This window comes from Lemur catta, chromosome 1, assembly GCF_020740605.2.
Source record: "Lemur catta isolate mLemCat1 chromosome 1, mLemCat1.pri, whole genome shotgun sequence".
Classification (NCBI taxonomy): Eukaryota; Metazoa; Chordata; class Mammalia; order Primates; family Lemuridae; genus Lemur; species Lemur catta.
The window spans coordinates 12,020,245-12,036,018 of NC_059128.1; the positions used below are offsets into that span (position 1 = coordinate 12,020,245).

A 15,774-nucleotide genomic window follows, 5' to 3' on the forward strand; every position below is an offset into this window, starting at 1 on the left:
TATTTTGTGACTAAATATTTTATATTAAAATTTACATCAGCAACTGTCTTGAGAATTCAGGGAAATAGAGTGGAATTTAAAACTTCAACAGTTTTGTTAAACCTAGAAACATGAAATTAGTATTCCAAAGAGATTCTGAAATTTCATATCTTGGGGAAATGACGGTACATTAAATCAAAATTGAGGATGGATGATTTAAAAATAACATTTGACTTTTGAATAATAAAAAGAAGTGAAGAGTAAGAGAAATTGTATTAGTTGTATGTTTCTTGTGTTTTTTTTTTTTTTTTTTTTCTTTTTTTTAAACCACTCCCTTTGGAATACCAGTTTGAGTTGTAAGTGGTGGTTCCTAAATAAATAACCTGGCCAGAGGACCATCAGATATCACCTTATGAAGGCAGTATTTTTTCTTCTTCCAGTCACCTGAGAGCTTGAAGAAAACAAGCTTATTTTTAAATAGATTCTTTTTGTTGTCTTAGATGTGATCAAATTCTTTCAAGGAAATAAATAATTCCACATACCCTCACTTTTTTAAGTGAACAATTTAGAACTTACTGAATGTAGTAATATTTGTAAATGTGAATCAAACTTCATATCCAGGAAAGGATACTATTTTAAGGATCATATACTTTAACTGAGTATGTAGCAAGCACTATGTGCTTCTATTAATATCTTAGCTTTTCTTATTCCTCAGTAAATCCTAATTGTGGTACCCAACACAAGGCTATATTGAATAGTTAAATAAAAATCAGGAAAGTGACAGCTTGCTACGGTTAGAAAAGAGTTTTATTATTGGCTGATCAATTTTTTTAACAAGAGAAACTTTGAGTACATCATTAACTTAAGAGATTAAGTGTATTTCACTAGAGTATATAGTTCTATTCCAAGTCACAAGTTTTGGCTATTAATAATTGAAGTTAATCAACTTATCTTGCAAATAAAGAGAAGAAAAAATAGGATCTAAGCCAATTATATTATGTCTTCCTTTGTTACCTAGAAAGTCCTGTGTCAAGTAATGTGCCTTAAACATACAATTTAAACTGACCTTTCTGACTGAGTTTTGAAAAACTTATTTTTCTTGGTATTTTGATGATTCTTGGATAGAGGTAAGAAGCATCACTTGCTTTCATAAATTGTGGCCTATTATATGAAAAATAAGTCTTAATTATTGGCCTTTCCCAGTTGAGATGACTTTTCACTGAAGACTGTTATATTCCTTTAGCTATTGGTGATTGTGGTTACTGAAACAAAAACTTGACACATTACAACAACAGAAATGAGGTCCAAAATAGCTTTCATCTCTTGGAGGAATACTGTTAGCACGAAATTGCTAGAAATATAACACTTGAATTGACACAGTTCCATCTGCCTCAAAAGTCCATGCTCTTAATGATAGATACTATTCTGGTAACTGATGTGAATACAGGTATAAACTATTTTCTACTTTAATGATACCAATTAGTTCTTTTGCTCATTTTGTAATACTTAAAATGAAAAACAAAACTTTTCACCTCCCAAAGTGATGATTCAACAATTTCTGGCAAAGAGATACATAATTATTGCAGGAAACACCTTGACATCCTGTCTTGTCCAGAGATGCTAACCTGGCATTTTTCAATAGAACAATGTCCGATGGTTTTGCCCTGCCCGATCGTACTCAGATCCTACATGAAATTTTCCCCAGAACTCAGATTTGCAAGTCAATTTTTATGAATTTGGAAATGAAGGGGAGGCATGGGTCAGGGAAAATTCCTACTGCTGTTTTTGTTCTCAAATTGATTTAGGCAGTGGTCTTTGTTAAGACTGCGAGATTAGAACAGCAATAAGTTTGTTTAAGCTGGAATAATTTTTAAGTGGAAAACTTTTCAGGTCAACAGATTTTTAGTGTTTATTGTGAGTAACTGTTAAAACAGCATTGTCAGGGTTCCTTTTGGAGGACTATTTAGGACCTTCAGAATTCTTATATACAGGTTATATTAACTTCTGTTGCCATAATACCTATTTCAAGCAAGAAGATTATTAAAAAATTCCACGGGATGGATTGTCTACCATTACACTGGGACTTTGAGACAACAAATAAGGAAATAGGGTAGTCATCAGTGTGTTGTGCTTCCCAGTGCTAAATCAGTTTGATTTTTCTCTTTGGCCTTAATGCCTCATCATGGCTTGTTAAAATGATAAATCTGAAAGAAAACTGTAGAAAGCCTCTTCAGACAGATAACTACTGGAGTAGTCTTGTTTCTTAAAATAGTTGTAGTTGGAGACAAAACTTTCCTTGACTTTTTCGGTCTCCCAGATAAAAAGGTCTTCCATGGACTCATAGGAAATAGTGGTCACGAACATGATGTGACATGGGTTTTCATCTAACTTCCTCCTGCCCCCCACCATTTCAAAGAAACTGTTCTGGTATAGGTCACATCTTACGTGCAAGTGCAGTGGACTCATTTCCATGTTTATGTTATTTGACACTCAGGCAGCATTGGCTACCAACCACTGTCTTCTTTTTTTGTTTTTCTCATAAGTTCCTAGACGCTATCAAGAATACTGTCTTGATACCTTTCTCTTGCTTTCAATACTAGCATGTACTTTATTTAGTGTGGCTGATGTCTCCCTGCCCCCCACCTCAGCCTCCCAAAGTGCTAGGATTACAGGTGTGAGCCACGATCTGTCTGTTGATGGTCCCCTTCCTTACCCTTTAAATGCCAAGACTCAACTAGGGTTCCATCTTGGGCACTCTCCTCTTCCCAAGCTCCAGCCAAAGCAATCCTGAGCAAAAAGGACAAAGTTGCAGGCCAGGTGCGGTGGCTCATGGCTGTAATCCCAGCACTGTGGGAGGCCAAGGCTAGAGGATTGCTTGAGCCCAGCAGTTTGAGACCAGCCTGGGCAACACAACCAGACTCTATCTCTACAAAAACTTTAAAAAATTAACCAGGTGCGGTGGTGTATCGCTGTAGTCCCAGCTACTTGGGAGGCTGAAGGATGAGGATTGCTTGAGCCCAGGAGTTTGAGGCTGCAACGAGCTATGATCACATCACTGAACCTCCAGCCTGGGTGACAGAATGAGACTTTGTCTCTAGTCTCCAATAAATAAGTAAACAAACAAAGCTGGCTGGAGGCATCACACTACCTGATTTCAAAATATACTACAAAGCTGTAGTAACCAAAACATCATGGTACTGGCATAAAAAACAGACACATAGACCAATGGAACAGAATAAAGAACCTAGAGATAAATGCACGTATTTACAGCCAACTCACTTTTAACAGAGGTGCCAAGAACATACACTGGGGAAAGGACAGTCTATTTGATATATGATGCTGGGAAAACTGGATATCCATATGCAGAAGAATAAAACTAGACCCTTATCTTTCACCATATACAAGAATCAAATCAAAATGGATCAAAGACTTAAATCTAAGACCTGAAACAATGAAACTACTAGAAGAAAACACTGGAGAAACAAACACTCCAGGACATTGGTCTGGCCAAACATTTTTTTTTAGTAAGACCTCAAAAGCACAGGCAACAATAGCAGAAAATAGACAAATGCGATTACATCAAGCTAAGAAGCTTCTCCACAGTGAAGGAAACAATCAAAACAGTGAAAAGACAACCCACAGAATGGGAGAAAATCTTTGCAAACCTATCCATCTGACAAGGGATTAATAACCAGAATATAGAAGTAACTCAACAACAATAAAACAATCTGATTAAAAAATGGGCAAATGGCGTGAATAGACATTTCTCAAAAGAAGACATACAAATGGTCAACAGGTATACAAAAAAATGCTCAACATCATTAATCAGAGAAATGCAAATCAAAACCACAATAAGCTTTTATCAAAAAAGGATTAACAAATGCTGGCGAGAATGAATAGATGAGTGAACACTCATACGCTATTGGTGGGAATGTGAAGTGGAACAGCCACTAAGGAAAACAGTATGGAAGTTCCTTAGGAAACTAAAAACAGAACTATCATAGGATTCAGCAGCAATCCCTCTCCTAGGTATATGTCCAAAATAAAGGAAATCAATATATTGAAGAGAGAACCACACTCCTATGTTTATTGCAGCACTACTCACAATAGCTAAAATATGGAATTAACCTAAGTACCCAAGAATGGATAAAGAAAAGGTGGTATATATACACAATGCAATATTACTCTGCCATAAAAAAGAATGGAATTCTGACATTTATAGCAACATATATGAAGTTGGTGGTCATTATGTTAAGTGAAACAAGCCAAGCACAGAAAGACAAATGTTGCATGTTCTCACTCATCTGTGGCAGCTAAAACAGGATGATTGGTGGTTACCAGAGGCCAAAAAGGGGAGGAGGGAGGTTGATTAATTGGTACAAGAATACAGTTATAGATAGATGAAATAACACCAACTGTTCAATAAGTCAGAGCGACTATAGTAAACAATAATCTACTCTATATTTCAAAATAGCTAGTAGAGAATAATTGAAATGTTCCCAGCATAAAGAAAAGATAAAATATTTAAGGTGATAGATATTCCAAATACACTGATTTGATTATTACACATTATGTGAATGTATCAAAATATCACATGTACCTTGAAAACATGTAAATTATTATGTATCAGTAAAAAATGGCAAAAGATCTGATTAGACATTTCTCTAAGGAAGATACACAAATGCCCCATAAGCATTTGAAAAGATGCTATATGTCATCAGCTATCAGGGAACTGCAGGTCAAAACCACAATGAGATTATACTTCATACCTACTAGGATGGCTGGAATAAAAAAGTCAGATAACAAGTATCAGCAAGGATGCAGAGAAATCGGAACCCCCACACGCAGGCGGTGGGAACGTAAGATGTTGCAGCCACTTCAGCAGATAGTCTGGCGGCTCTTAAAATAGTACGAGACAGAGTTGCCATATGACCCAGCGATTCCACACCCAAGAGAGATGAAAACACGTACACACAAAACTTGTACATGAATGTTTACAGCAGCATTATTCATAAGAGCCAAAGAGTGGGAACAACCCAAATGTCCTGCAATGACAAATGCATAAACGAAACGTGGTATGTGCACAAAATGGAATATTTACCCACAACAAGGAATGAAGTCCTAATATGTGCCACCACAGGGAGGAACTTTAAAAACATCTAAGTGAAAGACATAGGTCACAAAAGACCCCAATGTAACATGACTATAATCATATGACACGATTCCATTTATATGAAATGTCCAGAAGAGGCAAATCTATAGTGACAGAAAGTAGACTGGTGGTTGCTTATGGCTGAGAGGAATGGGGGAATAAGGAGGAAACAGCTAAAGGATATGAAGGTTCTTTTTGAAGTGATAAAAATATTCTAAAATTGATGGTTGTTACATGTATCTTTAAATACATTGAGGTGTACACTTTAAACGGGTGAACTGTATGATATGTGAATTATATTTCAGTAAAACGGGTTTTTTAATATATATATATATATTTTTTTAGAGACAAGGTCTCACTCTGTCAGCTAGGCTGGAGTGCAGTGGCATGATCACAGCTCACTACAAGCTTGAACTCCTGGGCTCAACCAATCCTCCTGCCTCAGCCTCTCAAGTAGCTGGGACTACAGGCACAGGCCGCCATGCTCAGCTAATTTTAAAATTTTTTGATGGGGTCTTGCTATGCTGCCCAGGCTGGTCTTGAATCCTGGCCTAAAGCAATCCTGCCTTGGCCTCCTACGTGCTGGGATTACAGGTGTGAGCCACTGCACCCAGCCTAAAGCTGTTTTTATGAAAAAGAAAAGGTTTTAAAACAATAATCTAAGCTTCCACTTTAAGAAACTAGAAAAAGAAGAAGAAATTAAACCCAAATCAAGCAGAAAAAATAAAGAGCAAAAATAAATGAAATTAAAAATAGAAAACTACCAGAACTTTTTTCTTTGGAAAAAATGATCCATGAAGTTGATAAATATCTCACCAGACTGAACAAGGGGAAAAAGAGAGATGACACAATAACAAAAATGAAAGAGGAAAGGACATCAATACAGACACTGTAGGCATTAAAAAGATATTAAGGGAATAATATGAACAACTCTATGCCCATAAATTTGAAAATTTAGATGAAATAGAGAAATTCCTTAAAAGATGCAAACTACCAAAGCTTAATCAAGAAGAAATAGACAAGCTGATTAGTCTGTATCTATTACAGAAATTGAATTTGGGCACGTACAATTTGGGCCTTTGTTGAATATGTGCTCCCTCTTATTGTTAAACAATAAACATTAGTCTCACCTATTGATTGTGACACATGAAAATATGCTACAAGTTTGGAGTTTTGAAATGAACCACCAGGGCTGGGGTTCAAAGGAATCACCCTCTTTGCTTCTTCCTGCCATTAATCTACTCTGTGTCACTTGGCCAGCCCTGTGCACGTCAAACCTGTTTCTCTTCCATTACCCATATACTTCTGAGGCCAGACACCACTGAACACGTTTAATACTGTGATATGTCCTTTAACCCTGCTCCTGTACAGCAATCCCACCTTTACCCAACTGAGGCTCATGCTGGAGGCCAGCTAGCAATGAAAGGGTGAATGGAAGCAACCCCCCCTCTTTTCTGTTTTTTTGAGACAGGGTCTCACTCTGTTGCCAGGCTGGAGTGCAGTGGCATGATGACAGCTCTCTGCAGCCTCGAACTCTTGGGCTCAAGCCATCCTCCTGCCTCAGCCTCCCAAGTAGCTGAGACTATAGGAGTGTGCCACCACATCTAGCTAATTTTAAAATTTTTTGTAGAGATGGGGTCTGGCTATGTTGCCCAGGCTGACCTCAAACGATCCTCCTGCCCTGACCTCCCAAAGGGCTGGGATCATATTATAGGGGTGAGCCACAGTGCCTGACCTGGAAGCAATGTTTTCTAGAGCTCTGTGTCTTCAACCTGAAGGTGCCCAGGATCAACTAGAGAACTTTTGAAAATGCAGATTCTGATTCAGGTAGGTCTTGGGAAGGTTCCAAGATTCTGCATTTGCACCAAGCTTGTGGCTGGTGCACAGATGAGGCTTTGTGAAGCAAGAGGCCACGAAAGAAGTTTGGGTAGGTTCCCCGGGGTTTCTTCCCCCGTCGCATCCCTACACCTTCAAACAATCACCAACCCTCCTCTCTACCGTCCCTGCTCTAGTTTGGACCCTAATTACCCCTCAAAGGGATTATTGCAACAGTGCCCTGATTTATCTCCTTGCCTTTTTTCGTCTTTACTCCATTCTTCAAGGTTGCACAGAGATGATCTTTCTAAAGTGCAAACTTAATCAAGTCCCAGCCAGTTTCATCCCTTTTGATGACTCCCCTCTTTCCTTAAAAGTCCAAATTCCTTGACTGGCCCCATGAGGCCCCTCATAAACTGGCACCAGTATCACCGCCCTCTAATCTCAGCAATGTGGGGCTACTTGCAGTTCCCCCACATGCCTTTGCACATGGTGTGCCCTCCATCTGGAATACCTTTCCCACTGCTCTGCAAGACAAACTCTTATTCACCCTTAAAAACTCTGCTCAAATATCACCTCCTCAGCAAAGCCTTCCGTGATTCCCCAAAAGAAGCAAAGGTGTAAACACACTCTCCTTTGTACTATTTCTGTAACTTACACACACGGAGATGCTCTTTTCAAATAATTTATTTGCATGCTGTCCCTCCTATGTGTCACAAAGCTCTTAAAGTCAGGGCCATGCCCCAGTCTTCACTATGTTCTCACTGAACACATAGTTCCAAGCTGACACATGGCTTCACAATATAACATGTGTCTTCCGTACGTGTAACTAGGAAGAGACTCGTTCAGGACTCATTCAGGTTGCCTGGCTCTTAGTCCCAGATCTAAATTTGCTCAGCCAATTTAGGCACATCATGTTAATTAACCTAGCTCTTCCATTAAAGTGCTATGCTGAATGACAATATAAGTGAGAATGCTTTGAAAAATACCAAGTGCTATAATAATTGTAACAATTTAATAATTTTAACAAGCGAAAAAGCCACTTTTCATGGAACACTTGGGCTGTGCTAGGCACTCTCCACAGGTTGTTCCCAATCTCCACAACATCCCTGGGAGGGAGGTAGTAGGCGCCACGCTGTGCAGACAAGCAAACCACAGCTAAGAGATGTTAAGGAGTGAGTTTCAAGTCACAATGCTAGTAGGTGGCAGAACCAGGAGTCAAACTCGTATCTCTGTTGGCTCTAAATTTATGCATTTTCAAGTCATGCATATGAAGTTTTCCCATTACATAAAACTATATTGTTCAAATGAGGTCTTCTCATTCATAAAACTATATTCCATCAGCCAGCTTCAAATGCATCAGCTTCATAATAAATGATTTAACTTTTATTATTTTTATTGGTCTGCATATAGCTTTTAAAATGCTAACGATTTAACTTTATCTGTAATCATTTCTTACTCCTCAAGAAAGGCTCATATCTTGTTCAAATTGCTTATCATGATGTTTAGCACTTAGCAGATACTCGGTAATGTTTATGAAATGCTTCCACTCCTGTAAAACAGGAATAACGACAGTACCTATCTCGTAGGGTTTTGTAAGGATTATATTAGTAATGAAAGTGCTTAGAATACTGGCTACTAGAGTAAGTACTCAGTAAGTATTCACTATAAATTATTGTTAGTCTTTAGGTTGAACCATATGAAATTGCCATTTTTGTAGGACAAAAACTGACAAATATCAGCAATTTCATGTGGTTTAACCTATTCCCTTAAGAGAAAGTTACAGGAAAAATAAATTGGTTGAAAATATGTTTACTGGAATATCCTGGTTTTCAACATTACATCTACACTTCAGCATTTCCATGTTTTAGTGCATTACTTCCTATTCTCTGAAAAAAATTTCTTTGAAATAGTTTGTTGAAATTTTACCCAAAGTATCAGTCTCACACTACCGTGGAGTAGGTTGGAACATACCCTTAAGCATTGCATCCCAAAGTACCTCAAATCCTTAATTTTGTTACTGAATTTGTCAATAACATGAACTTCTTTCAATACCTTAAGAATGTTCCAAAATGTCACATCTGTGACAGAATATAAAACTATCACAGAATATAATCTTTTGGTAAATGTTTGTTTCATTTATTTTATACCAATTTATGCAGAAATATATTCTTAAAAAGTTGTATTTAGGCTAAGTGCAGTGGCTCATGCCTGTAATCCCAGCACTTTGGGAGGCCAAGGTGGGAGGATCACTGGAGGCCAAGAGTTTGAAACCAGCCTGGGCAACAAAGTGAGACCCCCCCATCTCTAAAAAAAAAAAAAAATTTTTAAGTTGCATTTACATCAAACCTTTAAATGCTAAAATGAAATGATAAAGTTAAGTGAAATCACCATTTAAAGGTGACTGAGAAGGAACCATTTAAAGGATATTTGTGACAAACTCTGCAGACACAAATATCCACTGAACTTACATTTTTAAGATCAAGTTTTCTTATGTGCTTGACTTTAAAAAAATTTAGATCACAAAAGTAACATAAGCTCATTTTAACAAAAATCAAATGCAGAGACACCTTAAAAAATAACCAACCCTGCCCCGCCCCAAGTTGTACAAACAATTTAGGCTCCTGTCAGGTAATGTAGAAATGCCATTAGCTAACACTGTGGAGTCAGTATTTTCGGGGGCGGGGAAGATTCTTTTATCAGAATGCAGAACACAATTAAAATACTGCTTCTGTCCAGAAAGCAATGCCAAATGCAATATATGAATTTATATCCAGAGATGAAGAAGAAAAATTTTAAAAATGAAGAGTTAGGGCTTAGACAGATGGAGTGAAAGCCATGGGGTGTCCTGGAAGGACGGAGGGCGGGTGGTCCGTGTGTTTGCTTCCTGACATTTATACCCCAGCCAGACGGAGACTTAGGGAAACAATTCAGCAGTGGAGAAAAATGGGGCAGAAGATGCAGAAGAGACAGTTATTATCTATCTTTATAAAGCTTTTGGTTTCCACAACCCTTTTACACGCACCACCTTTAACTTCAAAATTATCTTGTAAAGTCGTATGTGAGAAAATATTCTTACTCTGATTTTACAGTTTAAGAGACTTGTAGTTAGTAACTTGTCCCAGCCAGCCAGCCCTTGTCACCCTGTAACCTGGCACTCTCCCGCTCACCTGCCCGTCTCCTAAGGGACACGGGAGCTGGGATGGATCCTTTCAGTCCCGGTGGTCCGGACAAGGAATGGTGGCACATACATCAGTGATCACGAACCAACACAGCAGCTAACTGACCCCAAACAGAAATTCCTGTCGTGGCTGCGGCCCAGGGACTGTCAACATCCCCGGGGGAAAATTCTCTTCATGACGATGGGAATGGGAAACGTCTCACAACTGTCAGAAAGCATTTATCCAGTGTATTTCTTAGTGTGAGAGAATAGGCTTATTAAATGGATAACTGTAAAGAGCCCTCCTCCTCGTCTTTCCAAAAAGAAAAAAAAAAATTGGGTCAGTGTGAAAAACTCTCCGGCCACGTGGGCACTCCTTACTTTTCAGAGCCTAGATGGACTAGAATACGCACCATGCCCATTTTCGAACTGCAGCTAAGGAACTCTCCTGTTGAATTTCTGCTGCATAACAAAGCCACGTCGCCTCGGAACTGTGCTTCCTCCGCGGGAACTGTCTCGTGTGTCACCGACTGCCACCCTTCCCTCAGGGGCCCTGGTCTCACGCCCTCGCCGCCCACCAGGGCCTCCAGAACCGCGCTGTAATGCCGCCCGTCACCAGCAGATGTCGCAGCCCCAACGCTGGACAGAGCCAACTTTCAAAATTACTACCGAGCCAACCGGCAGCCATTTAGCGCCTGCTGTATACTTTGCCGAGCATACGCTAGGCGCTTCAGGTCAACCCTGCGCCAGTTGGCTCATCCGGGAAATGCGTTTCTGTTAGGATTAAACTAGTTAAATCGTATAAAGTGCTTTAACGACGACTGGATCGTGGCCCGAAATTATCACCAGGCCGAGGTCAGGTGGCAGAGACCCGCCTGGATCTCAGCCTTGGCTGGCCTCGGCTCCCGCATCGTCCGGTGCCGCAGCTGTCTCGGCAGGGAGGTGTGGCCCCAGGGCTGGCCTTCCACCCAGTTGGGGTCCTTGCCCTTTTCCCTGTCGCCCGCCACCAGGCTGCTGCCACGGGCCGCAGCCTTAAGTTTGGCTCCCTCCGGCAAAGCGCGGGTGGCTCGGGGGTGGGCCCAGGCCGGTGCGGCCACATCGCGGGTTCCTGCAGGAACCTCTAGAAGGCAGGCAGCCCGGAAGGTGGCACGGGTGGGGCGCACAGGTGGCGCTCCTACGGTCTAAACTCGGCAGAAAGTTTCCTCCTTGGCCCTCCGGGCGGAGCTCGGCACCCTCGGGCCGACACCTTAAGGGGCGTGGGCTTGGCTCTCCCGCCGCGAGCCCGAGCCGGGCCTCTCGGTGGCACCTGGGAGGCGGCGGCTGCGCGCGGACGGCGGGCTGCACCTGCTTGGGGCCCGCCAAGTCGCAGGGTTGCGCTCCCCAGCCCGGGGGCGTCCCACCGCCCGGCGCGCTCCAGCCCGCACGTGGTGCCCGGGCCCCGCCGCAGGCGCACACGCGCAGGGAGGCGCCACGTGCCGGGGCCCCACGCGCGGGCAGGCTCGGCGTGGGCGCGCGGCGGTGGCCCCACGTGCGGAGCCCCGGGAGCCTCCCCGGCCCGCAGGCCCGCCGCGCCCTCCCCCGCCGGGCACCCGCGCAGCTGCGCCCCGCGTTCCCGGGCTCCCGGGCTGGCACCGCGAGGCGGCGCGCGGGTCGCCCAGGGCCGCCAAGGGGCGGGGCCGCCCGCATTGTTCCTCCCCGAGCGGCGGGCCCTCCCCTTCCCCCAGCCCCGGGCGGGGCGCGGGGCCGCCGAAGCCGCGGAACGTGGGCTCGGGCGCCCCGCCTTTGTCTCCCGGGCGCGAGCCGCCGCAGCCCCGCGCCCGCAGCTTGCTGCCGGAGCCGCTTTGTGCCGCGGGCGGGGGGACGGGGACGCGGGGCGCGGAGCCGGCGGGCGCAGCCTCAGCATGGACGTGACCGTCTCGGAGCTCCTGGAGCTCTTCCTGCAGAGCCCGCTGGTGACCTGGGTGAGTGCGCCCCGCTCCCCCGCCCCTTTGTTGTTGCACGGGCTCCTCTCCCGCCGGGCTGGGGGCGCCGCGGGCCCGACCCGGCTGTGTCCCCGGGGGGCGGCGGACGCAGCAAGTGGCTCCCGGCCGGGGTTGGGGCAGCGAGCGTCCTGGAGTCCCGAGCCTTTCCAGCTCTGCAGCCGGCGCGGGACACCGCCGCGCTTTCGGCTGGGCCGGGAGCCGAACGGGTACACCTGTTCCCACCGGGGCGCTGGGCTCGGCGGCCCCGGGGTGGACGGGGTGCGAGTGGTCACTCATGTCCCCAGGGCTTAACCACTCCCGAAAAGGACCCTACTCGCCCAAAACATCCTAGTGTGCTTTCTGATCCCTGAGACCAGCCAGTGGATGGCGGTGACGGGTGGGGAATGGGGGGCGCCGAGTGGGAACGTGAACAGACTAGGGTGGGCTCGCTGATTTACAATGGATTTGAGACGTGAGGAATTTATTGAAAAGTCCCTTTTATTTTTTTTCCTCTCTGGGACGCTGGAGAGAAGTGGCGAGGAAGTTTGCCGCCTCCTGTCTCGCGTCCGTTGCCTGGTGCGAGGAGGGGAGAGGGGCTCTGGGATAAGGGTGGGCTTGCTGCTTGCTGACGGGTGGGGTGGGCGTGGGTGACCCCCTTCTGCTCACAGGGGGCCCGCCTTTGCTCGGGAGAACTTCAGACCGTTGGTGCACATGGGTTGACTTCCTGTTTTCTCTCCTCACCCTCCTCCCCGCAGGTGAAAACTTTTGGCCCGTTCGGAAGCAGCAACCAAGACAACCTGACTATGTACATGGATTTAGTGGACGGCATCTTTTTGAACCAAATCATGTTGCAAATGTAAGTTACCTTCTTCAGAGAGGAAGAAAAGACTGATGCTTTAGAAGGTTTAAGAATGTAGAAATGGAGTGTAAGGCTGCAAGGGAGGGACACTGAAGAACTCTTAAGAGGGTGGCTTGGCAGTCTGTTGGATGAAGGAAATTTGGAATCCAATAATTGTCATCCACATGGTGTAGATAGGGCAGTTGACTTCAAACTCAAGGACTTCATTGTGGTTTGAGCAGTGACATCAAAAAGCCCCTTTTCTTTTTGGGGGCACGAAACTGTGACAGAGTGTCTGGTTACAGGAAGTGTCAGGGGTGGGCCCTGGCATCCTAGAGTGACTGTGAAGTTTCATTCTAGGTTAGGGTGCCTGTGTTTCTGAGCTCTCCTACATTTTGTCTTCCTTTTACAGTTGCCCCAGAGCAAGTGCAGTTGATTAAGTGCCATTACGTGAACTGGGTTTCAAGTCACTGGGTGAGGAGGCGCACAGGGAGTCAGATGGGGGGTACTGTTAGTTTGGAAGCATGGGGCTTAAACAGGGTCTGGGTGGAAGTTCGCTTGCTGGGGAGTACCTCTGACCACATCCTGTCCTGTTGCTGAGTTCTGCAGAGCCTGTCTGCTGTCTGATTGACAGCTTGCCACTAGGTAGGTGTTGGCTCCTACCCTGCATTCTGTTTTTAACTCAGAAACTGCGGGGAACATGTTAGAACTGAGTGTCAGTATGATTCACAGGCCCTTGAAACAAAATTAAACATCGTAATGTTCTCTGGATCAGCCCCTGGTGCTGACCTACTCGCTGACGACTGAGCAAGTTGTCATACTTGAGCATAAATCCACTCGCTAATGAGACTCGGCTTTGTTTGTGGCCCACAAAGGAGGAGAAGCAGTTTGCTTTGACAGATCCAGAAAGTGGCTTAAATAGATTCTACCTAAAAGGTCTGCTTTTAAAAAATTTCCTGAGAACATTGCTCCTTTTGTTTTAATAAGTCATTTGGTGACGTGCTGTAGGAGTGACGCTGCAGTCTTAATGTTTTAAAAAAAAAGACACTACCAGTCTTACCAATTTCAGTGTTTGATTAAGTTCTAAAAACAAATCTGTTGTCAGTTTTGGCAGCACTTCTCAGAGAACACTGATGAAAATGAATTTTCCTGGGGCTGTCTAGTGGCATATCTGAGCTCTGGCAACTCTCCCCTCCATTCTGTTAGACTTCGAAAATTGCTGGATTCCGTTGGTGCAATGACCAGTGAAACTTCAACCTGTCCTTACCCAAGCCCAAGACTGTTTAATTAAAAAAAGCAGCAGTAACCCCAGCCTTTTCATTCAGCTTTTACACCCAGGCTGAGGGGAGAACAAAAGCCCTGGGACTGTTTCTCTTTCTTCCCTGACCTTTGCAATTCCTGCAGCAGTTACCACTTGGTTGTAAATCAGGAAAGCCTGTTGGGCCATTCCTTTGAGAAATGCCAGCTCATCACTTGTTCGCATTTGGCCCGTGGCTAAATTCAGTGGAAGGGCTTCTCCTCCCCTTCCCTGGGCAATTTTAAATGCCTTCTCCTCTGTGATATGCCAGGGCAGTCATTCTGGAAATGGGAACTGGTGCCTATGCATCTGCTAAGGCCTCAAGCAGGGCTTCTGGGTCCCTCCAACCAGGTGGGGCAAAGAGGCAGGAACCCTGGGGAAGCCAGATGGGTGGCTTTCCAGGACGAGGACAGAGTGGGCGGGGCAGAGTGCCACTAGTTTAGGAATACCCGGTGATGGAAGTGGGTGGGGATTGACTGGAAAGGAGGGGGGCAGGGACCTTTGGGGGTCATTGGAATGTTCTATGTCTTGACTGGAGTAAGTTTCATTTTCTAAAACTCCTCAAGCTATAACTTTGACTGTATGTAAAGTTACCTTAATTAAAAAATAAATAAAAGAACCCTGGCCCCCGGCGTTGGACGGCCTTCACAGCCAGCCTGGGCTTGAACCTTAGGTCTCCCTCATGCCAACAGTGTGATACTGGGTGGGTCACCAAGTGCCTCAGTTTCCTCATCTGTAAAGTGGGTCATAAAGTGCCTCCCTTAAAGGATGGTTGTGAGGATTAAATGAAATGATGTGTTAACATTTAGCTCAGTGCTTGATGCATAGTGAGTAATCGTGTCAGTTATTCACTTATATAGGTGCCATCTTAATCCAGAAGTGATCTGAGGCACCCCAGAAGAGTTTTATTTTCCCCCAGCCTACCTTTTCCCCCGCATTCTTAGTCCTTTAGATCACCATGGAATTCTCAGCCTTGGCCCTCTCCCAACGAGGTCTGCAGCACAACCGGACTCTGAGGCCCAGGTCTAGCCCTCCATCTAGACTACACTTCATTCCCGCTTCTGTCTTCACTTCTGCCAAATGGCAAAATGTCAGGCTAACCAGATAAGTGATAAGGCTATTCCTGCTAATCTCCCATGCTCCCAGACCCGTGCTGCTTGCCTGTTTGATAAATTCTCTCCAAGTTTGCAGGACCTGGGCAAATTGTGGGGCGCAGCCTTGCTAACCCAACGGGGCTGCTGGAGCTCAGATAAGAGGTGTGTCACCTAACACTTCAGAGCCATATGGAGGCTGGCTGGGGTCATATGACCAGACCTGGCCATTGTCTCTGGCAACCGTAGAAGGCTGTGGTAGTAATCTCTTGGCCCTGTCCTCCCGGTGACATCAGCACCTGGAAGCAGGAAAGCCCTGTGGGCTCAGCTTTCACGGGAGGCCCAGAGCTAGGAGAATTCCTGAATGAAAGTGAGGCGTTGAGTGGCCTGGCTGGGGCTGCGTGGGACAGCCTGCCCACAGCTCCCCTGGGAGCGCAGTGCCTGCCCGTGCCCGAGGGAGAAACAAGGTTTCTCTCATTGA

General features: G+C 44.7%; 1 protein-coding gene across 3 annotated transcripts in view; it reads left to right on the top strand.

The window, feature by feature from the left end:
* The first annotated feature begins 11,909 nt into the window (after positions 1 to 11,909).
* Positions 11,910 to 15,774, top strand: part of CCDC88C (coiled-coil domain containing 88C) — a 129,321-nt gene continuing 125,456 nt past the window's right edge. For all 3 annotated transcript variants that reach the window (XM_045561965.1, XM_045561966.1, XM_045561968.1), the window contains exons 1-2: positions 11,910 to 12,067; positions 12,823 to 12,923. In XM_045561965.1, the coding sequence (XP_045417921.1) occupies positions 12,008 to 12,067; positions 12,823 to 12,923 (161 nt within the window). In that variant the 5' untranslated portion in view covers positions 11,910 to 12,007. The remainder of the gene's footprint in view (positions 12,068 to 12,822; positions 12,924 to 15,774) is intronic.